At 33.2% G+C, this 25505-nt stretch overlaps 1 protein-coding gene across 1 annotated transcript in view; it reads right to left on the bottom strand.

Moving 5' to 3' along the window:
• Positions 1 to 20578, bottom strand: part of LOC145254712 (uncharacterized) — a 120184-nt gene extending 99606 nt beyond the window's left edge. The window contains exons 1-2 of the mRNA XM_080113383.1: positions 20546 to 20578; positions 6435 to 6515 (exon numbers count right to left, since the gene is read on the bottom strand). Coding sequence (XP_079969509.1) covers positions 6435 to 6467 — 33 coding nt within the window. The 5' untranslated portion in view covers positions 6468 to 6515; positions 20546 to 20578. The remainder of the gene's footprint in view (positions 1 to 6434; positions 6516 to 20545) is intronic.
• Positions 20579 to 25505: the final 4927 nt, after the last annotated feature.

Here is a 25505-nt window from a genome sequence, read left to right on the forward strand (position 1 = left end):
TGATTCATGTGATATAAATTCTCTTTTAATCATGAAATGTTTTCTCTCCAGTACAGAAAGAGAACTAAACTTCTCTTCGCATGTGATATGACCGTCTTCCTGTACATCCTCGCATAGAAATCCTGATGATGTCCCCTGAAATACAGACAAAACGTTGATTTTATTTTTGTTTTTACTCTTTTAGGTTTTTCCTTTTTATTCACACACACACATATATATATATATATATATATATATATATATATATATGTGTGTGTGTGTGTGTGTGTGTATTGGGACGATTTAACTTAAGTGCATAGCCTAATGAATCCCAGCGTGGATGAAACGCGGAATATTCTGTATCACTTACTTGTCATATATATATATATATATATATATATATATATATATATATATATATATATATATATATATATATATATATATATTTTGGACGATTAGGCGGAATCAGAAAAATCGGAACTTTTTGATGTATCGGAATCGGAAAAATTTCCGATTCCAAACCGATTTTTAAAAAATTGTTTTTTTTAATTTTTTATTATTAGAAGATTTTCCTTTACAACATAAGCCTAAGAAGGACTAAATTTTACATTGATTAGCGAAGTTTAATTTATTTTATTTATTGGTCATTTAAAACGTGCCTATTGTCTTTGTAATCGTTTCGCATTTATTCGCTACAATTATTGTGCCATCATTCGAGGGAGTTCATATGATTATTAACAAGTTTTAAATCCTCTGAACACGGCGGGGGATAAATTTCGTTGGCGCCAGCTGTACATTTGGGTGTTACTCAGTCGGAAGTAATTAAAATTTTATACCAACTTTTTCAACATACTGGTTCCTTCCAACCATCCCCTACCTGACTTTCCTTTGTGGACTGGCGCCGGGCTAGCCAATCTGAATATCACCTCTGCTGATGTGCATGCTATCATAACAAAACTTGACACTTTAAAAGTATGTGAACCCGATCTCATCCACACTGTGCTATTAAAACATTTGGTCAGCAGAACTGGCCCGTGTGCGCTCCAAACTCTCTAACAAATGCCTTAATTAATCTTGCTTTCCGGGCTGTTAGAAACCTGCTTCTGTGGTATCAGTATTCAAGAATTCGTGCGAAAGAACTGACACGTTAAATTATTGCCCCAATAGCCTCCTCTCAGGTTTCGCCAAAATATTTGAGCCCTTAATTAATCATGATCTAATCCATCACCTTACAGATGCTCAACTTCTGACTGACCAGCAATATGGTTTAGACAAGCCCGTTCCACAGCAGACATCCTAACTGTAATCTCTGAACGTATATACCATTCACTGGTAAAGCGGGGGAGAGCAGAGCGGTGCCCGGAAAACTCGTCCCCTTTCGCTAGGTAGGAAAACTGGCCCCGTATTGAATAAATATCGATTGAATACACATTTTATGATCGTTCTTGAAGGAGATAGTTTTTTTTTAAATAGATTATAGCCCCCCATAATGTTTTAAAAAAAAATATTTTTACTTGTTTAATTTTTTTTAAAAATAGAATTGATTATCTAAGTGTCCATTTTTTTACCTAACTGGCTAAGTTGTTAGTGGTTTCGCTTATTTTAAAGCGTTTATTATGTTCATACAAAGTTAATTACACATTTTTTGTTCTTATTTTAACGCTGTGATGTTTTGGTTTCTCTCATACCAAATGCACTCATGCGTTATTTAAAATTATAATTTTATCAATTATCAACATTTATTGTCGTCCTGTACAAATTTTGCAAAAATTAACTAATAAATTAAAAGCGAATTATTTTTATGCGCGAGAGATGTCATGTGCTAACAATCTTTCGTTAACTCATTTTTAAGTTTTACTTCAAAATTCTAAAATCAATTATTAAGAGAAAAAGTAATCACTAAATAAATTTATTAATCAATTTTATTGAAAACTCCGCTATCGTTTATCAAGAGAATCTTTAATTTCATTTTTTGTTGGTTGTTTTTCGGAGGGAGATATAGTTTTTACCCCCCCCCCTCTCTAAATTATATTTTAAAAAAATATTAAAATTTATTATTTTCTTTTTAAAACCAAATCTTCCTTAGTAATTTCTTTAATTTTTCTATTTTTTAGCGATTACCAAGACCCCTAAGATGTGATATACCGGACATTATTTCTCGTTCTCACGTAACACTTTTGTTTGTTTTCTGTGTGTGTGTGTGTGTGTTTTTTTTTTTCTTTACCGAATAAACGATTCCAAATAAATTAAACTACAGTTAATAAGTAAATTCTTTTTTATATTAATATTAAAAAAAAATGCGGTCTCGTTTATGAACATAATAAACGCTTTAAAATAAGTGAAACTACTAAGAACTTAGCCAGTTAGGTAGAAAACGGACACTTAGAAAATCGATTTTATTTAAAAAAAAAAAAAAAAACATTAAACAAGTAAAAATATTTTTTTAAATATTATGGGGGGCTATAGTCTATTTAAAAAAAAAACAATATCTCCTTCAAGAACGATCATAAAATGTGTTTTAAATCGATATTTATTCAATACGGGACCAGTTTTCCTACCTAGCGAAAGGGGACGAGTTTTCCGGGGTCGAGTTTTCCGGAGACGAGTTTTCCGGAGACGAGTTTTCCACAGACGAGTTTTCCACAGACGAGTTTTCCCGAGACGAGTTTTCCCGAGACGAGTTTTCCCAAGACGAGTTTTCCCGGGACGAATTTTCCTAAATTCTGGCAGAGCGGTAGCCCTAGATATATCCAAGGCTTTTGACAGGGTATGCCGAGGGTCTCATCAGGAAAATTAGATCATACGGTATCACTGGTAGAATACTGAACATAATTAAATCCTTCTTAGATGAGAGAAAAATCCAGGTTGTTCTTGACGGTGCATCTAAACAATATAATATAAATGCGGGAGTGCCTCAGGGGTCTATGCTTGGGCCTCTATTGTTACTAATATTCATAAATGACCTCCCTGTCAAAATTGCCTCTGAAATGGGTATATATGCTGATAACACGACACTATAACAGGCACGACAGGAAAACTAATGAACATATATCTAAAGAAATTGCAAAAAACACTAGAGGATTACCTTCAATCTGTAGTGGGATGGGGACAAAAATATATGGTCACATTCAATGCTGCCAAGACTAAACTGGTTTCCTTCAATAATTACAAGACACCTTCTCTGCCACCAATGGCAATGCCCAATGACTATCTGAAAGTACGTCTTTCAAACTCCCCAGTCTAACGTTCACAGGAAACAGGAGTTGGAACAATTAAATTGAAATCATTTCCAGGGCCGCTGCGAAAAATGTAGGCTCCCTCTACCGTGCTAGAAAACTACTAACACCCGAAAGTATCCTGCACCTCTATAAGGCCACCATTCGCCCATGTATGGGGTATTGCTGTCACATTTGGGCTGGTGCATATGCTACTACTCTCTCGCTCCTAGACAAGGTTCAAAAGAGAGTCGCCAATCTGATAGGCCCTGAACTGGCATCTAAGCTTCAGCCTCTGTCACATTAACGAAATATTGCATCCCTCTGTTCTACAAGTATTTTTATGGTGGATGCTCTGGCGAACTGCAGACGCTTGTGCCCTCACGACGTAGACACCATCGACAAACCCGATAGGCAGTAGAGATCCCTAGATGTAAAAGATCTTTCTACTCCACTAGTTTCTTCCCCAGAACCGCTAGGCTCTGGAATTCCATTCCAGCTCCCTGCTTCCCCAACTGTACTGACATGCAGAAGTTCAAGTGTACCGTGAACCGATATCTTGCTACCCAAATTCTTACATAGTACCCATGTAGGTGTTGTCCCTAATAGTAGCCCCCCCCTACACCAAAGTGGCAATTTGCCTTGTTTGGGGTGAAAATGTAATATATATATATATAAACTCTCCAAACCTAATTTCATTTTTTTATTGTTTTTTATTGTAAGGAAATTAAATATTTTCGAGTTCACTTGCCTATTCAATATCATAGATTTTAAAACGTTTTTTGTACCTATTTGAGAAAAGGTTATATGATGGCCTTCGCCTTTAATATAAAAGATTAAACATGCTTGGATATTCTTCTGGTGCTAGTTTGGTCTGCTTACCATATCATTTGAAATAGTTCTTGTTTTAATATATTTTGTTTGGTTTAGGAACAAATGAAAATATAGATGGAAATCTCACAAGTTTATCACAAGTTAGAGACGTTTGTTAACTTGACAAAGAAAACTTTCATTTACATTTAAAATACCCAAAGCCTATGAGATTTTACTTTTTAGGCGATTATGTGTGGGCACACTGAAACGTTATTTTACAATTTAGAATGGGGGTTCAGTTGTGCAGATAAATATAATTAAACTGATCCCATTTGGTACACTATTACATTTTAAGGAGTTAAGTAATTTTTACCAGAAATTCTAAGGCCGATCAGCAAAATCATAAAATGACATGTAATTGTCATATTTTTCGTGTTGTCATTCGTACTTAAGGTTAATAGTATGAAAGGAGCGTGTTTTTATGACTTAAAAGTACTATATATTTTTACGATAGCGTGAGTCTTATTTTGCGTGTCACGATTACATCTATGTTGCGAGTTTGTCTCTGATGTATCGTTATTTTCATGGAAAGTGTTCAACTGAGCTTCAATCTTTGGTCCCCCCTCGCCAAACTTTCACAAGAAACACTCGTCTAGCTGTAAACACTATCAATAATTTCCCCCACTCTTTATCTGTGGCTAAACCTAAACGTAGATTCCATGAACAAAGCTTCTTTCTTAGAACTGCACGCCTGTGGAATTGTCTTCCGTTTTCCTGCTTTCCGGCTGACTACAATATGGTTGTGTTCAAGTCTAAAGTAAATAAGTTCTTGATGAGCCGTTCCATATAAGTTATTAAATTTACCAAATTTTCATTACTAATGATTACTATATTGACCAATTTCTACTGTACACTCTTTAACCCTTATCCTTGAGTGGCCTCTGGGCCTTGATAATGTGGTGATGCCTTTGTAAAAAAAAAAAAAAAAAAAAAAAAAGTGACTATTGTTTAATTATGGATTCCCATTTCTTTAATAAATAATTTTCCCAAGAATTCTTCATTAGTTTGTGTTTTGATTTCGATAATAGCTGATGAAACTCAAGTACTTTATTTTCTTATAAATAATTTTATCTAGAATGTTCATAAGATTTGGTTTCGATTTCGATTATAGCTGATGGAATTCCATTGATCAATTTTTTTTTTTTTTTTTTATAAATAATTTTATCAAGAATCCTTCATAATGTTTGGTTTCGCTTCGATTATAGCTGAAGGACCTCAAGCTTATACGGATAAAATTAAATCTATAATAATATATACGAAATCTGTTAGAATTAAAATATCATATTTAAGCGTACTTAACGACTTGTCTACGATGGACGTACTAGCCCCCTTAAATAAATATTTAGCAGTTTTTACAAGAGTTACAATAATATCAGATCATCTCTATTTACGCCATGAATACCAACGTCATTATATTACATATGAATGAATCCCTTGTGGAATTTCCACAGATCCTGCTAGTTGCTATTATTTGCATCTCGTTTTTGTTTTTTATCTTTTTTCAAAGCAAAGCATATCAATTAAATAACCCACCAAATTTATATAATTAAAATAAAATTTAAACATTCATAGAAAGAAGGCATATCATAGTAAACGAAGCTCAGCACCCTCTCCATATTAAAATAGTTTTCTAAATAGTAAGGTCATTATTTAGAAATGCGTTCGTGACAATGGGGGACGTTGTTAATATTTTGTTCTTACATCGTTTTCTCATTTTGCTTCCCAATCGTCGACTATTTTCAACTGTTTATGAAAACTTTCAAGTAGGATGTTGTACACTAACGACGAACTGTTACAATTTGGCTTTGCTTAAAATCAAAATAAACCTTTTGTTGTCTTTCAATTCTCAATAAATTATAAGGAAATCATTGGAAAAAAAATATACCCGGAAATTACTTGGGATTTTTGTAATAATTGAAAATTTACATAAAAAACAAAACAATAACAACAACAAAAAAAACAAGTCTAATTAAATATGTATAAATATTAAAAGAATCCGAATCGAGAACTGGAACGGAATCGCGAAAAAGTTTGAAATCGTTCCACCATTAATATATCTGTACATATCTATAATATAAAGCTAAATGTATGTGCGTGTGTGTGTGTGTGTGTGTGTATGTGTGTGTGTGTGTGTGGTCACGAATAGGCTCCTATATGGTTGACTATTTAAAAAAAAACTGATTACATATAATGATAGAAGATGGATCGAGACACAGGAATGGGTATGTTTTATCTAGAAGAACGGTTGTTCATTAAAATTGTGGCGTCTGCGAAAGAGAATGTAAACTCCCATGTGTATATGTCCTTATTAGTAAAAAATAACATTACGGAGTTTAAATGTGGCAATAAATAAATAAAACTTACCTCCTTTAACTCATGGGATGATCTCTCGTCCATTTTATTATTGTTTCTTCGTTGAACACACGTGTGTAAATATACTTTCCGCTAAATTTGAAATAAAAAAGAACAAGGGTTAAAATGAGAATCGGAAATCACCAGGATTGCTCTATTAATAGACATGTAAAAAAAGACAGATTTTCAAAAATCAAGGAGTGATCACTAATCTTTTACCCTCGAGCGCCGAGATTTGATTTGATCCCCTTTAAAAGGCGCCTCATTGGCAGGTCAACGTTTACATTGTCCGTTTGCTTTTAAAACAACATGGTCCTAGCCAGAATGATAAATAACATTACTTCAATTAAGAATCTCATATAACTTGAACTCCCCGTCGTAGAAGAGCAACGCCACGGGCGGGGTCAATAATGGGGCAAGATTGAAAATAAATTTCGGCATTCATTATTTATATTATCTTCGATTATTTTTATTTAGTTCATATGCGTGTCATGTTAGTACAATTTTAACGTCAACAGCTATAAAGGGTTCGGTTTCGATCATAGCTGATGACATTTAAGTACATTTTTTTTCTTTTTTTTTAAATAACGACTTTATCATAATTTATACGAAATTGGGACAATTTAGAATATAATATTTTGCGTATTTTACATCCAAGCAAAGTCGGGTGCCCCCTCCCCCACCGCTAGCAACTGTATAAATAGGCAAAATATTCGTTGTTTGAATAAAATAATTATTACATTTCAATAAACAAAATTTTAAAAAAAAATCTTTATATTTTAGAAACTGAGATTTTTTACCAAAAGCAGAAGTGTTACCAGTAACTTTGGAAACAAAAAAAGAAAGATGTGTTAAAATTAGACTTGGAAGACCGCTTCATTAATACGCCTGCGCAAATTATCTATATGCAAAACCTTAAGGAATGGTCAGTAATCTGTTGTCGCTTAGGTGAACCCCGTTTTGAATTCAATCCGTTTAAAAGGCGCTCCTTAAGGTGTTGGTTGGTTGTTTTTGTTTTACGGCATATCAACCTTTTTCAGGTTATTTAATGCCGAATCTAGTTATTTTGAGGAACAATTTTTAATGGAGTATATTTGTTTTTTTAAGTCGGATTCTATTTAACCCATAGTTGGGACCCTAACAGGTACTACCACTCCGGGTCAGAGTGGACCTGGGAGCAATGGCAATTAAATGGCTCCACATTTCACAAGGCCCGTAAGCTGGGGCCTCACGATCGGATATAGTTTAAGGTCATATCCAGGACCTTAAGGTGTTGGAGACGCAACTATTACCAGGAATAATGAACTATTGCACTACTCGGATAAAGACGCGAAGCAGAGTGTGGTTCACAACTAGTCCTGCTATGAGCAAATATATTTTTCAGTTACCTCTTTTATACATTTTGTTAATACATGTGTGTATTTGTTACTGTGTCTGTCATTTATACTTCCACTAACACCACAACAGTAGGTCAAGGTTAGATAAACGTTTTTCAGAACAACGTTCTATATGGGGGAGGAAGCATTAGCTCCAAATAATACAAACAAAACAAATGTTCCAATTCTAAATAACTATAAAAAATGTGTGACATATCCATTGTATAGAATCAAATAATATTAGGATTTCAATATCAAAGTTCATAAATAAATGTGTTACATATCCATTGTTTAGAATCAAATAATATTTAAATTTCTATGTCAAAGTTCATAAATAGATGTGCGACATATCCATTGCCTAGAATTAAATATCTACTTTTCATTAAGAAATAATGTTTGGTTAAATTGCTCCGCTACGCCAACTGAAAACGCCTAACAATTTATCAATAAAATAACTGAAAGCATATATCGCAGGGGAAATCCAGTTTTCACCCCTAAAAGAGAGAACAGTGCAACTTTGAAGTAGGGGGCTGCTATCAGGAACATACGTTTCAGGGGTATTATGTATGGAGATAGGTAGCAGAATGTCTGTTCACGTTACATTTGAACTTCCGCATGTCAGTACACTTGAGAAAGCAGAATTCCAGAAAGGAAGTTCCAAAGTCTAGCAGTTACGAGGAAGAAAATATTGGAGTAGGCGGCGTTCTTACACCTAGGGAGCTCTACTGTGAAGAGGTGGGATTAAGCTGCTTGTTGAGTGTGTCGGAGGTAGTCACGTCGAGGGACTACAAGTGCTTGTAATTCGTCAAACCATTCATCATTAATATACTTGTAGAACAGGCAGAGGGATGCAACATTTCGTCGATGGGACAGAGGTTGAAGCCTAAATAGCAGTTCAGGACTTATCAGGTTGGCGACTGTCTGTTGAATCCTGTCAAGAAATGAGACGAATAGCAGATGCACTAGCCCAAATATGACAACAATACTTCATATATGGGCGAATGGTGGCCTTATAGAGGTACAAGATACTCTCAGGCGTAAGTAGTTTTCTAGCATGGTAGAAGGAGCCTACCTTTTCGCAGGAGGCTTGGAAATGCTCTTCATGTATCTATTCCAGTTCATGTTCTCGGTAAAGGTTAGGCCGAGAAGTTTAAAGGAAGTACTTTCGGGTAATGTGTTTCGACCTTTGCTATTGGTGGTAGAGAAGGTTTCTTGTAATTATTGAAGGAACCGAGCTTAGTCTTGGCAGCATTGAATATGACCATCCATTTTTGTCCCCATTCCACTACAGATTGGAGGTCATCCTCTAGTGTTTCTGCCATTTCCTTAGATATGTGTTAATTTGTTTTCTCGTCGTTCCAGTAAAAGAGTGGCGTCATCAGCAAATATACCCATCTCAGAAACAATTTTATCAGACAGGTCATTTATGAATATCAAGAATAAGAAATGTCCAAGAAAATACCCTTGAGGTACTCGCGCATTTATATCATATTGTTTATAAGTAAGACCGTCGAGGACAGACTAGATTTTTCTCTCACTTAAAAGGATTTAATTACATTATGTATTCATCCAGTGAATTTTAAAGATACCTGTGTTTTCAATGTAAATCACTGGCAGCCATGTTTGAACGGGCAGCATATGAAGGCAGCAAAGCTTCAGTTTTTTTCAGCGCATTATTATAGAACATATTGCTATTTTTTTTGTTTTTAAGTTTCGTCTTTTTTCAAGATTTTCCAACGGATACTGTAAAACTCTTACCCTAAACAGGGGTACCGCTTCCATATAGAGGCGCACTTGTTTGCCAAATTCCGACATTATGTCGATGTAATTGTATTCACTCAGAATATTTTTTTAATTAATTATATTGCAATTGGAATTATATTTCTTTGAAATGTTCGTGAATGTGGAATTATCTTGAAATTTCATTGGAATTTCCATGAATTTGAAATCTTGAAGGGAATTTGGGGTTTGTATTACTGTACACATAGATTCGAAAAAGTGGTCAAAAAACAACTATATAACAAATAAATGTTATCAAAGGCAAGATAAGTTACTTTTCTACCTAACTGGATATATGTTTCGTGTTTTTATTCCATGTAACATGTTTATTCAGTTCGAAAAGCATACAGTGTTTACCGATGTATTGGGCAATTCAAAATGGCGCCCGAGTCTGTCTTTAACACGGTAAGTTCAGGAAAAGATGTTATAAATAATAAACTAGACCAAATACTGTTAGAAATTCGCTCAATATATGTTACCGTGACATAACTTGACATATATTCGGTGTTTTTTAAATAGTATTTCGTCTAGTTTATTATTTATAACACCTTTTCCCAAACTTACCATGTTAAAGAGAGTGTCGGGCGCCATTTTGAATTTTCTAATGTATCGGTAAACACTGCATGTTTTTCGATCTGAGTAAACATGTTATATTGAATAAAAACACAAAAAATATATCCAGTTTGGTAGAAAAGTAACTTATCTTGCCTTTGATAACATTTATTTGTTATATATTTGTTTTTTGACAACTTTTTCGAATCTATGTGTACAGTAATACAAACCCGGAATTTGTCTTGTGCAATTAGTCGATATTCGAATTAGCTTGAAATGAGATTGAATAAATGTTAGAATTTCGTAAAATTATATTCACAGCACGTCTTCACATGGTTACTGGACCGTTTTATCGAACCAACAAATATGGCGGCCGATTCAAACTACTAAAAATCACATTGCATAATACAGGTATTTATATCTCGGAAACACTTAGTCTGCGCTAATTATCCCTGGTATATTCGTTTTTAGCATACACGAAAACCTATAAATGTCTTCAATTTATTAGAAAATGTTGAGGTGTCTTCAGTTAGCGTAACTGGGCACTCTCACCTAATTTTTAAACAAAGCTATTAGTTCTTTGTACTTTCACCTAATTTTTTAAACAGGGCCACCAATTCTTGACACTTTAACTTAATTTTGAAACAAATCTATTAATTCTTGGTACTTTGGAAGTTGACAGAAATTTATTATTCTCAAGAGAATAAGTTTTAACAGTAAATTATGTAGATTATATATATAAATTATATAGATTGATACAAAAAGAAAAGGTATTTACACAATATCCAACTAATTGTTATTAATTATATCGTTGATAATTTACTAGCATTGTGATTTGAATAGAAATAGTAGTATACCTTTGCGTTTGTATTTTATATTTGTATATTGTCGGATTATTTTTACACAAAAAAAAATTGTTGGGGGTAATTTCTGCAAACACATTTTAACTTAATATTTTGTAAAGACTTAAGAAAAAAAAAATAAATGCTGATACTTTTCATGAAGAAAAGAATCAAGAGATACGCAGTCTTGATGATAGAAGTTCCTATTAGAATTGAGAAAACTTTTGTTTTGTTTTATGTCAGGGAAAATTTATGGTTAGGTTAAATAGATGAAAATTAGGCTTAATAAAAATACAAACATTGATATTTTTTTATGAATAAAAGACTCTAAGGATATCCAGTGTTGGTGATGGAAGTTCCTATTATGAACTGAGTAAACCGAATTAAATTTCGACTGGCAGGAATCATTAATAATAGCAAGATAAAAATAAGTAGAACTTTTTCAGAATTAATGTAAAAAAAATGTCTTTGTTTCTTTTATGTTAGGGTTAAATTTATGGTAAGTTTTTTAGGGTTAGGGGAAAAATTATGGTACGGTTAAATAATTTAAAATTAGATAAATGTACGGTAAAGCCATTTAGATTCATGCTATGTAGAAACACCGAAACAAGATTACTTAATACAAGAAGAATCAGCAGCTTATTTCGTAAAAATAACTCCTTTTCAAAAAAGCATTAATACATTCAGCCTGTTCGAGAACATACTGATTTTTTTAAAAAAAACGACAAAGATATATTGACATATATAACAATAGTTTAGTCTTATAAAACAGATATAAGAGCATAATTATGTATGCATACTAAAGTAACTGTTTTAATATTTTTTCGAAAATCATTTTTCTCCAAATAAAAGTAAATGTTTCATTCCAAAATTTGGATTAAAATTAAAAAAAAGAAAATATTTTTATTAAAGTACTAGCGAGGGAGGGGAAGATACGCTTAAATATGATATTCTAAGTTGTCCAAGTTTTATGTATATTATTAAAGGGTCGTAATTTCGAAAGTAAAATAATATGGATTTGGGGGCCCATCAGCTAGAATCGAAACCGAAAGCAAAACTGTAGCATTCAAAGCTGGTGACGTAACCACTGTGCCAACGTGACACGTATATAAACTCATCAAAAATAAACACAGATGAACATATAATATGTATGATTGTTTTTTGTTTTAATTTTAGTTTTGATCCTTTAAAAACTACGGTTCATAAAAAGTTGGATCATTTGAGATCCCTAGCGCCGTTCTGCGTCTTTAAGTTTTCGAAGAGATAGCGTTTGAGAAGAACCTGACAGACAGATATAGTAAGTTTTATAAATTAGATTAGCTTGAATTGATGAAAATCCTGAATTCAATCAAGAACAACGTAATTGAAATGGAAAAATGTCGCAATTTTCAACTCGCATCTGCTGGTCTTTAAATGATTTAAAAAGGATTGACTATAGCTCTGTTTCCCAGAACCGTCATATTACGAGTCTATCTCTTTAAATATTCCAATAATGCTGGAATATTTTCTATTGCTTTATATATATATATATATATATATATATATATATATATATATATATATATACACAGATATTGGTTATATGGTTGTGGTTACTGATATCTTAATCCAAGGAGAGACCGGTGTTAATATAATAGAGTTTAATTTGAATTCGCGCTATATTTTTCTATTATTGACATTATTGGTGTCATATGTGTATATATTTTTAGCTGTAATTTATTCCGAAATTTAGCGTCATCAGAGAAACTAGTGACCTAAGTATGGCAATAGAAATCACCGCATAAACCCATGTACACATATGTAGCAAATAATATTGTATAAATAAAAAAATTATATATATATATATATATATATATATATATATATATATATATATAAATGGGGTAAGAAACACATCCTAACTTCCTCAAAACTCGTTCCTCACACTATAAAACCAAAACTGGGAGAAGAATACGCATACTAAAATAATTGTTTTGGTATCTGTTGAAATTTTTTTTTTCTTTTTTTGGAAAATTAAATTGAAAATTTGATGTAAATGCTCTATAAATGTAATAAAAAAAGGATATTTCATAGAAGCGTTTGCGGGGAGGGGGCTACCCCGTTTTGAGGGGTCGGAAATACGGTTAAATATATTTTAAATTCTCAAGATTTCGTATGTATTATTATTGAGTCGTGATTTCAAAAGTAAAAAAAAAAAAAAAGTATTCGGATGACATCAACTAGAACTGAAACCAAAACAAATCTATATTATTTAAAGCTGTTGCCGTTTTTACTGTACCAACTGGAAACGCATATGGACGGATTAAATAATCTATGATGAATGTAAAAAAATGGACAACGAATTTTTAAAATTTTGACTCATTTTTGACTTCATAAAACATATTCTATCCGGTTAAAGACTCATAAAAGAACGGTCCATAAAAATCCAATCATTTGAGGTCCCTATAGCCAGCTGTGCAACTTTTAGTTTCGGAGGATATAGAGTTTGAAAATACATAGACGGAGAGAAATACGAATATATAGCCTTTTATATATTACAAGAAATAAAAGTATGTAAATCCTAAATTCAATCGTAAATCCTAACTTCAATCAAAGACAAAGCAAACCAAAATAGAAAAAAAATAACGCAAGTTTTACTGCTTTGAAAACAAAATATTTACCTTGCTCCTGATATCCAGTCAAAAATTATCTTACAAGGCGTACTCTTTAAATATTCTGGTGATTTTCATCATAAGAAATAAACCAAAGAATGAATGAAACAAACAAGAGTTCCCAGTATTTTCGGAATGAATTCAACCAGAACTATAAGTATTATTTACACTCAAGAGATTTTCTAAAAGGATTTGTTGGTTGTTTTTTTTTTGTTCTACGGCATATCAACGCTTTTTAGGTCATTTAATGCCGATCCAGTGATTTTGAAGACAAAGTTTTGTAATGGAATATTTTTTTTTTCAAAAATGTTTCTATTTAACCCATAGTTGGGACCCTAACAAGTACTACCACTCTGGGTCAGAATGGACCTGGGAATAATGGCAAGGGGTGGCTCCACACTCCCCAAAGCCCACAAGTTGAGCTTCACCATCAGATATAGTGTAAGGTCATATCCAGGACCTTCTAAAAGGACGATCGAAACATACACGGTGTAGATGTCCAGGATTGTTTTATCACGAACAGAAAAGAGTGATTGTTGGAATAAATAAAATTGATCTAAACACTGAATTCAATCAAAAACAACTGAACTGAAATAGAAAAAGAAGTCACAATTTATAAACTCATATGTGTCAGCCTTTAAATGATTAAAAAAATGTTGACTAGTTGCTATCAAAATCGCTTATGCTAAAAGTCATCTCTTTAAATAGTCCTATGCTTCCTATAGCAAAATAAAAAGACAAAACAAAAAACTAAGAATGAGTCATACAACTGTACTAAGTATTTCCGGGACTAATTCAAGCGGAAATATATACAGGATATAGGATGGCCCACTTAAAAGTAGCCCAGAAAATGTAGAAGAAAGGAGGAACATTCTTCTATTGTTTTAATTACCTGTAGTGTTATAATATACTAGACTAACCGTTGGGTCAGTATGTTATATTAGCTATGGAATTCCTGTATGAGCGTAACACTTGTGACGTAAAGACAATAGTTTTTTGTGACATAACAGAAACATATCTATGAAAGTATATTAAAATGAAAAAAGAATATAGATAGATTTCTATGAGTCGTTCTGTTTATAATTGTTTAATCTTGAAAAAAAATTACAGCCATTGAATTATAAGTGGTTTGCCATACTTATATGTAAATGTGCACTGAACAGATACCATAACACTTCAAGTTAAATTAAAATTTTTGAAATATCTTAATTTAAACGTGGAAAAAATTTAAAAAAAAATGGGTCGTTGAAAACGTACACAGTAAAACAATACATTGTAAAATAGTAGATATATTTGTGAGAAAATTGCGTTAAAATATGTTAAACGTACTACGGAAATGAACGATGTAAAAAATACAGGAAGTATTAACAATTGTGTATTTGGATAATTTAAAACGCAAAAAAAAAGAAAATTAGGCCGCTGAAAACGTACACAGTAAAAAAAATACGTTGTCAACAGGTCAAAGTTGAATTATTTGTGAGAAAACACTATCCCATTGGTAACTGTACAATTAATAACCCTTCTCTCCGATTGGCTTCTGGGCCTTGATAAGTGGTGATCTCGATGTAAAAAAAAGTTTGAGTTTTGTTTTGGAGGTCGGTAATTCTCACTATTGTGTAAAACATTTGTGAACTAATAGCACGATGAATCTGATTACTAAAACCATCTTTATCTAACTAAATTGAAGTCTTTACATTATCGTGACTTTTCTTTTACTTATAACTCACTACTTGTCAAGGCGCCGTGGGCCACTCGAGGATAAGTGTTAATGAGTGTACATCAGTCAATGGGATGACATCGTAGTAATCGCTAGTAAAGGAAATGTAGTGAATTGCATTACTTAAGGAAACAGCTCATCAATAACCTGTTTACGTTCGACTTGAAGCAACAAAATCGTAGTCAGCTGGAAAACAAGGAACCGGAAGAGAGTTTCGCAGGCATGCAGTTCTAAGAATCTTTGTTCATGGAATATACGTGTAGGTAGAGGCACGCCGGTGGAACTGTCTTCCGTTTGCCTGCTTTCCAGCTGACTACAATAGGGTTGTCTTAAAGTCCAACATAAACAAGTTCTTGATGAGCCGTTCCACGGAAGTTAAATTTAGCAGATTTCCATTAGTAACGATTACTATATTGTTCAATTGACTACTGTACTACGTAAAAAAAAAATAATCAAGTAGCAAATATAAAAAAAAATAGTTAACTGTCTAAAATTATATAAAAAAAATAAATGATTTCTAGAAAACGCTGTATAATTTAATTACAAATTGCTCTATATCATTGAAATTGACTAAGTTTTCTTTTTTATTATTTCGTTCTTAGCGTCCTTACTCAAAGCAGAAACGTCTTTCTGTTTAACTTATGGGGTGTAATTCGTGAAACCTTAGAAAATGGCTATTCTTATAACTAACACATTAACAGCTGTTGCAAATTGTTTCTTTTAAGTTTTACGGCATATCAACCATTTCGGGTGATTTAAGGTCGAATCCAGTTATTTTGGAAATAGTATTCATGTTGCATGAAGTTATTTTGTAGTTTTTTTTTGTTTTTCTTTTTTAATTATTCAAGCTGTTTTTATCTTTAATCGGTAGATTGTAGTGTTTGGTTCGTGGTTTTATACTGGATTTTATCGTTTTTGTTCCCTGCTCTGCAGAACATCGCAATGGGAGACGGGTTACAGTATCAATGTTTGGTACATATGAAGTTAGGAAACCAATCAGAAAGTGGGGGAGATAGAAATAGAGGAAGATGAAATACGAAGGAAAATAGAAAAAAATTTTGATTATAGTTTTCATTTTTGTTTGCAGAACAAAATTAAGTTTTGCAAAAAGTAGAAAAACAAAAAGCATCAATATTAGGTGTATTTCGTCTTAGGAAGCCAATATCTTGCGACAGCCTGATCTGGTAGCACTAGGGTTGCAAAAACAAGAAAAAAGAAAACCGAGTTCCTATATCATGCTAGAAGATTACTTAGACCCGAGAATAAGTTGTACTTCTACAAATCCGACATTCTCACTTGCATGGAGTATTAGATTGATTAGAATCTCTCGCACACGCGCATTTAGTAACAAAATCTCACCCCTTCATTTCAGGGTTCTCCAGATACTCTAGTATATTCCTCGGACTGCTAGATTTTGGAAATCCCTTCCTCTTACCTTTTTCCTCGACTGTATTGACATGCTTACAATTTAAACTAATCTATAATGGACCCTAAACGTGATCCTCAATAGAAGTTCATTACGTCCAAATTGCAATATACGTTTTTAGGTTAGAACATTACTAAACAATGTTATCCGAGTTGCAAAGGTTAGTACCTTGTCAGTTTTTCTTGTTTTAATATATCAGTAGGAAACACCTATACAAGCGAGCATTAATTTCTACTGTCATACAGGTACACACACACATATATATATATATATATATATATATATATATATATATATAAAATAAAAATAATAATATATATATATAATCAAATAAGAAACGTGTTACATTTAACAATTTCAAGCCAAATAACACGATTTTTTAACCTTTATAAAATAAACGAATGTTTATTTTTAAAGAGAGATATATTTCAGAGATATACACAACCTTTTCTATCTGTATATATATTTTTTTCCTTGTATTCTTCGTCATGATGTTGAATGGATAAATTTTAAGTTAAATCCATTTGATGTTAGCTGTGTTTTTTCTGTAGCCGGATTATTTTTTTTTATTACACAGTGATCACCACTTATCAAAGCCCGAAAGCCACTCAGGGATAAGGGTTATTGCAAGTACATTAAGTTAGTGAGGAGATTTGCTGAAGTGTTTACTTAAAGGGGCGGTTCATTAAGAATTTGTTAACATTGAACTTGAAGACATCCAAGTTATAGTCCGGTGGGAAGCAGGCAGACGGAACAGAGTTCCACAGGCGTGCAGTTCTAAGAAAGAAGCTTTGTTCATGGAATCCGCGTTTTGATTTAGGCACAGATATAGAGTGGGGGAAATTTTTCACAGTGGATTCAGCTAGACGGGTGTTTTTCGTGAAAGATTGGCGAGGGGGCACCAGAGATTGGAGTTCAGACGAGCATCTGCCATGGAAATAACGATAAAACAAGGACAGGCTCGCAACGTCTCTTCTGTGGGAGAGAGGTTGCAGGGTAGAGAAAAGGGCATCCCCCACTAAGCCACGAAGTCTATTTTGTACTCTGTCAAGGCAGGATAGGCTGTTTTTAGCGTGGTCGCGCGTGATTTGAAAGTCTGGGTAGGTTTATCCATTAAAGGCGTTGAGTGAAATTTGAAAATCAAATAAGAGACGTGTTACACTCAACATCATGACGAAGAATAAGAAGAAAACATTATATATATATATATATATATATATATATATATATATATATATATATATATATATATTGAAAAAGGAGTGTATATCCCGAAATATCTCTTTAAAATAAACATTCGTTTATTTTATAAAGGTAAAAAATAAATTCGATTTGTTATTTTGTTTTAAAGTGCTAAATATAACACGTCTCTTATTTGATTTTCAAATTTCACTCAACGCCTTAAATGGATAAACCTACCCAGACATTATATATATATATATGTATATATATATATATATATATATATATATATATATATATATATATATATAGAGAGAGAGAGAGAGAGAGAGAGAGAGATACTATTAAAAAAACACCGAATATATGTCAACTAATATCACGGTAACACATAATGAGCGAATTTCTAACAGTATTTTGTCTAGTTTAATATTTATAACATCTTTTCCTGAACTTACCGTGTTAAAGAGAGTGTCGGCCGCCATTTGGAATTTTCCAATACATCGGTAAACACTGTATGCTTTTCGAGCTGAATAAACATGTTACATCAAATAAAAGAACACGAAAAATATATCCAGTTAGGTAGAAAGATAACTTATCTTGCCTTTGATAACATTTATTTGTTATATATTTGTTTTTGACAACTTTTTCGAATCTATGTGTACAGTAATACAAACCCCAAATTACTTGCCTCCCCAGGAGGGCAGAATGGGGCAAAAAGATAATTTAATGAAAATCAAGCCCCCTATCACACCACACCGTCATGAAAAGAGGAATTCTGGATTTGAACAAAAATTAAATTTGACTAAGTCCATAACGATATCAGGTGCTAATAACACAATGAGTTCTTAAATTAGAGCCTCGTTTGTGAAAAGTTAGGTGACGTTGTACTTGGCCAATGGTGTCACAGCAAATAACAGCCTCCTGTTTTGATCATGCTTCCTGTATTTACGAATTTTTACGTCACACAAAAACAAAACGAGTACATGTTAAGTGGTTCTCAGAATTCCAAACGGAAACACATTATGCCGCTACCGATGTGCAGCCCACACACCGAAAAATAATTAAAAAACAGTTAAAATTAGTTTAAAGAAATGAAAAACAAGTCACGATCAGTTAATCTTCTGCCTACCTGATAGGGTTTTACGGTGCTTATGCATAGGATACCGCGCTATTTTCAAAAACAGTAGTTATATTCAATTTTACGATATATTATTCCTTGTTGCTTGTGCACTTTTTCCACCGCGCGAATTTAAATAGATTTTTCAGGTTAAATGCAAGCTTCACGATTTTTTTAAATTGTTAGGTGGAAACACAGAAGAGTTACAAAGCATCCGCCTTATGCTAAGAATAGTTTTCAAATAACTTTACTATTTCAGCGCGGTTGCATAGATAATCGAGTATAGTATTTAGTGTTTTATTTGCAAGTTTTGTTTTTTTTGTTTTATTTTAAAGCACAATTAGTGCAAAGTTGTTAACTCTTTGGAGTTTTGAGTGAACCGGATTTCGACTAAAATAAACACTTAAAATTGAATTAAGATTAACTTATCTTGCCTTTGATAACATTTTTTATTCTATATTACTTAAAACAAAACGAAAGGGTGAAATGTTCATCTTCATTTAAATGGTTAAATTTCTGAAACACGTTAATAATTCTTTCTCAAACTGAAAACAAAATTCGAATTTCCGACCCATTTGTGCTATTATATTTTGATAAACACGTAAATTTTCCTGGTGTCACTTTTCATATTTACGCACGTTTCAGATTTTACTGTGATATATATATATATATATATATATATATATATATATATATAATAAACCACCTGTATTGAAAAAGCGTTTCAAATATTTTCAATAAATTTAACCCACAATGTTTTCATAGGTTTGTTTTCAATAAAGAAACTGTAAGGCGCCATCTTGTTTACAAAACTGCTCGTGAAACCCCAATATGAGATTTAAAAAATAGCATTTAAAATAACATTAAAACGCAAGAAAATAAGCTAGGTCGGTACAAAATTAACTTATTAGCTATGATAACATTTATTGTAAGAATTGAAATTGATTTGACTTACCGAGGGTGGGTCGGAGGGAAGAAAAGACACTGAACTGCTGGTTTGCCATTACGGAGAAACTGCGTATCTATTTCGTACTAAGTTAAATAGACATTCTAATCTCGTTGGAAATCACGTTGGAAATCTCGCCACTGAGAGTTAGGATGTATAAAAAAAGAGTTGTCTCACTACGGGTTTGTGATTAGTTGAGAAGCTAGTTACCTATCGTCTCTTAAGCTGATTACCGCGTTACTGTTATTCGGCAAACGTTACCAGTTAATTGTTACTTTTACATTGAAAGAAAATACTGCTTGTAAGCAACCTCACCATTTCGTTGCAAGCCCTTACTTCCTTTTCTTACCCCCCTCTTCTTGTTGGTGAAATAATCCCGACGATATTGGATTTTTTTTTTTTACCTTAGCCGTTTGTTTGTGCTCTCTGATAAATCCCGGTATGTTTTAAAATCAACGACGATTCGTAAAAGTATCCAAAAATAAAATATGCAACTAATGGTTAGCATAGTCAATAAACTTACTTGAAAACCTACCTGCGTAATTTTTTGGTGTTTTTTCAGCAGTTTTGAATGCTATATTCCATCGCAAATATTAACATTTTACTGCTTTTAAATTGGCAATGTACTTGGCCGTCTCGTCCATTCTTGCTTGTCTCGTTCTCAATTTTCAATTGTTCAGGGGATTCGCTAGTGGAAATAATTCCCAATAAATGAAAAGAATTACATGCTATCTAACAGCCGGACTCATTGACGGTTTGATTAATTTTGATGAAAAATAAATATTTGTTGGATTTTAAAGGAATAGTTAAATTTCATTGCGGGTGGGAATGTCAAACAATATCGTTTTTTTAAATTTTTTTTTATTTTATTTTTAAACATTTGGATTTACATTCAATTTTCAAGTAATAATTTGATTATAAAAATACAGTAATTCCACTTTCAGTGAAATATTAAAAAAAAATCTAGACCGAAAATGAAAGTGTTTCCCGCCTACCTGTCAATTATTTCCTATTCACATTTTAATTTTGCCTGGGGATTATCGATTATAGACTTAACTTTCAGGTTACCAAACAAATTATGAATAAATAAAAATGACATTCCGCCGGGGATCACTTTTTAATTATAACATTCTATTAAATTGATACCTAACTTTCGGATACATGACGTCCATAAGATATCGTTGATAGTTGATTTAAATGTCCCAGTGATAGTTCATAAAAACGTCTCTAAACACAATTTGAATTTCCTTATAAATTGTTGGTACTCGTGCGGCTGTACTTTCACTTAACAAAATTGCACCTATATCGTAAAATTAAATTAGCCTTAAAATGCGATTTTCTCCCAGGTAGATAAAAGAGTACTTTATCATGAAGTTGGTAACATTTATCATGTTGCTTTGTTTGCTATAAAGCTTGGAATTATTTCAGTATCTATTTTTCTTTGTAAAAAAAAAAAAACTTATCCAGGTAGGTTGAAGAGTAATTTAACTTGCTTTTAGTAACATTTTATGAATTATAACCGGGCTATTTAAGCATACGTGAATTATCACCAGTAAGGGTACACATCCAAACGCCATCTAGCAATCTGGTGTTGTCTTCAAACACAGAGGTACGAAAAACTTTATATACATATATATATATATATATATATATATATATATATATATATATATATTCAAGCAGCCGCCAATAGCGTAATGGTCGGGTTTCAATCCTGGCTTGAGGTAGTTGCCTGTCTAGCCGCACTGATGAGCTGTGAAACAGCGAAACAGTACTGTATGTGGATGACTATAATGCTCCTCACCTTGAGTTGAGCATATTGAGAAGTGAAACACGAATTACCATTAGCATATAAGCGACGCTCTTTGTGTAAACAAATCGAGCGGAGGTATTTCGGACGATGTCAAAACGTTAAAAAAAACTCACTACTCGTTCAAGCAGTCGCCAATAGCGTAATGGTCGGGTTTCAATCCTGGCTTTAGGTAGTTTCCTGTCTAGCCGCACTTTTGAGCTGTGAAACAGCGAAACAGTAATGTATGTGGATGACTATATATATATATATATATATATATATATATATATATATATATATATATATATATATAAATATATATATACTCGGGTTTTTTATTCAAAAGTAATGGACTAGTGAATTCAACGAGATTGTTAGATAGTGTTCAATAAAAAGAGCTGATAATACTTGTGTATTGTTATATAAACATGCTCACATCCCGCTGCTACAAACAGCCACTTGTTTCAATCAAACAACAGATATCATCAGGCAGCGACTTGACTATTGAAATGTTCAATGAATAATCATTATAGAGATTATTCATTGAACATTTGAATAGTCAAGTCGCTGCCTGAGGATATATGTTGTTTGATTGAAACAAGTGGCTGTTTGTAGCAGCGGGGTGTGAGCATTTTTATATAACAATAAACAAGTATATATATATATATATATATATATATAATACTAGCAGTTCAGCTCGGCTTTGCTCGGGCCTTATGTTCATAACTTGCCCTATGTATATGTATGAATAATCTTGATGTAAAATTTCAAATGATTAGACCAAAATTTGTCTGAGTAATTTTGAAGAGACAGCAGAAACTCTTTTTTTCAAAATTTTGACCCCAGTTTTAACCCCTTCACCTTTATTAATTTTGTCTCAAATCAAATCAAAATTTTGAATCATGTTCACGTTGTCTACAACTTAAATTTCAAGGTTTTAGACACAAAGTTAGCAGAGGAGTTTGGAAGAATCTGTAAAGGTCAACTGTTTCAACTTGGACTTTAAGCAGCCAAATTTTTGCCCCCAAACTGATTAAAATGCTTGCCACCTACCTGAATACCCGTTATGGAAAATTGCAAAAGTTCAGAGTAAAAATTGGCTGAGTAGTTTGCCAAAATTGCAAAAATTACTATATTGAACTTTGACCCCTTAGCAACCAAAGTTTCGACTCATACCGATGGCCCTATCTCTAAATACCCTAAATACCCTTTATATAAAGTTTAACTTCTTTAGACAGGAAATTGGCTGAGTAATTTGATAGAGACAGAAGATCAATTTTATTAAAAACTTTGGCACCAATTATGACCTCTTGACATCTTTTTTTCTTTTGGGTTAAAATATATTATAAAGTTTGGCTTATGTCAAAGTAATCTACATTTAAAATTTCTAGTGTTTAGTCCAGAAATTGGCGGAGGACTTTGATAGAGTTTTCAAAAGTCAAATTGTTGAACTTTGACCCCTAACCAGCCAAATTACAAATAAAAAAAAAACGATTAAAAAGATTTTCCTACATCTCAATAGCCTTATGGCAAATATCTAATCTTCAGACAAATAATTGACATAGTAGTTAGGTAGAGAAATGTACACTCGCAGATACACACACACACAACACACATAATTTCACTTTTATAGATGTATATCTATATATCTATGACAAATAAATGTTACCAAAGGCACAGGTAATTTACTTTTCTACTTAACTGTATAAAGGTTTAGTGTTTTTATTAATGCAAAATATTTATTTAGTTCGGAAAAGAATAAAAAGCAATGTTGAACACTATCGGAAAACAAAGAGGAGACAACCGTGATATTTTTGAAGAATTGATGATCATAAAAAAATCAAAAATGGTAGTAGAAACCAATCCAATAAATGTTAATGTGTGACATTTATTGCGTGGGTTTCTACCACCATTTTGTTTTATTTTGGAGTGATTATCGAGTCTTCAAAGACATCGCGGCAAACTTTTTTTATTCTCCGGCAGCATTTAACATTACATTTTATCGAACCGAATAAACATTTTACATTTAGAAAAATACAAAAAACTTATTAAGTTAGGTAGAAAACTAATTTATCTCTCCTTTGGTAACATTTGATATATATGATTTTTTTGACACAGTTTTCATGAATCATAAGAGATTGTATATGGAAAAAGTAAGTTGGTTTGAAAACACTTTTTAATGAACGTTACAAGCTAGTCTCATGGTTATCGTACTTGACTTACTGCCTTTACGTTTTGGTTTCCATCTAACGTTAAGCATAAGGTATCAAATGTGATGGGTATTATATATGAAGGATGAAATGGTTGTTGTATAACGTATGCGGGTGATCGGCAGGGCTAATGAGAGCCTTAAAACACCTCAAATTAAAGAAAAACAGCAATAATGAAAAAGAAAATGATGTTGAGTGATGATTGTGTTAGTGAGAACCCACCTTAACTAGCGATGTGTATCAACCTCCTGATAGACTGTTAGCGAGATAGCCTCAGTCTATCGCATCTGATTCTGATTTTAAGTTGCTGTTTAAAATGCAAAATTAGATGTCGATATGAGGGCGGCTCCCCTCCACGCTTTTTCTCTAAGCGTGAAGTCCACACAACTACCCCAGCCAGAGCTAAGGTCGCTAGGAACATCATTCATCCTTCCTAAGTCATAAAGGATCTGCGTTGTTGAGTGCGGATGCTAAATTCATGATAATCACCTGATCGGGGACGATTGGAGCCGTGACATGCAGCCAAAAAGCACGCAGCTTGGAACAAGTAAAAAATGCATGTTCTGATGTTTCCTCGCACTTGGACAAAAAGGATTAATTGCCCGTTCAATTCTGAATAGCATATCATTCATTGAGAGGTAGAACATTTCTAACCAATCGCCAGGTTAGGGAATATTCAGAGTTATCATTATTTTCCCCTCCTGGGGTTCAATTCCATGGAAAAAATTGCAGCTGCTCCCCAAATAGGTCAGAAGCGGTGTTCCCCACTAATTGCCAATAAAAAAGCCATTCTCGGCCGTGCAAAGTCACTGAACCCCAACAACACTCTAAGAGCCTCCCGAGATTCGTTTAGGAACTGCGACTGATTACTTGGTTTAATTTTGGAATTGGACCAAGTGATCGAGAACAAGGTTGGGAAAGGCTGGCCGACATGTAGGGCACATGCAGTTTCCTCTATGAGAGTTCTGCTCAGGAACGCCAGTCCTCCGGCATTTTTGGGGCTTGTCAAGTCTGGCTTTCGCAACCCCAACTTAATCAGATCTTGAGTACAGACCTGTTTATGGACTAGCGGAAGATGCTCGTTCCACAAAAGGGGAAAAAGCGAATGCGCCAAAGCCGTCATGCAATCCAAAAGAAGGGGATGAACAGCCAGCTGGTAAAGGATGCAGGGAAAAACGTAAGCATTACACACATGAGCTCAAACTTTATGGGAATGTCCCCTTCGAAGCAAAAGTCTTAGAGAAGCATCAACTTTTTTCTGTACTTCCTATAAATTTTCTCAGACAAGATACCCGGTTTAAACAGTACGCCAAGAATACGAACCGCGCCATTCCTTCCGCCAAATGAGCCAGGCAGTGCAATGAAGCGATGACAAGAAGCCAACCTCAGAATAAGGCATTAGTTGAGGTTGCCAACGGCCCCTGTGACTTCTTTATTAGTGTTGGGTGCCTTACTTTCCGCGATAATGTCATGAAAGCTCGACACGGTCACGT

The sequence above is a fragment of the Euprymna scolopes genome, chromosome 30 (genome assembly GCF_053919585.1).
Source record: "Euprymna scolopes isolate OS-2025 chromosome 30, ASM5391958v1, whole genome shotgun sequence".
NCBI lineage: Eukaryota > Metazoa > Mollusca > Cephalopoda > Sepiida > Sepiolidae > Euprymna > Euprymna scolopes.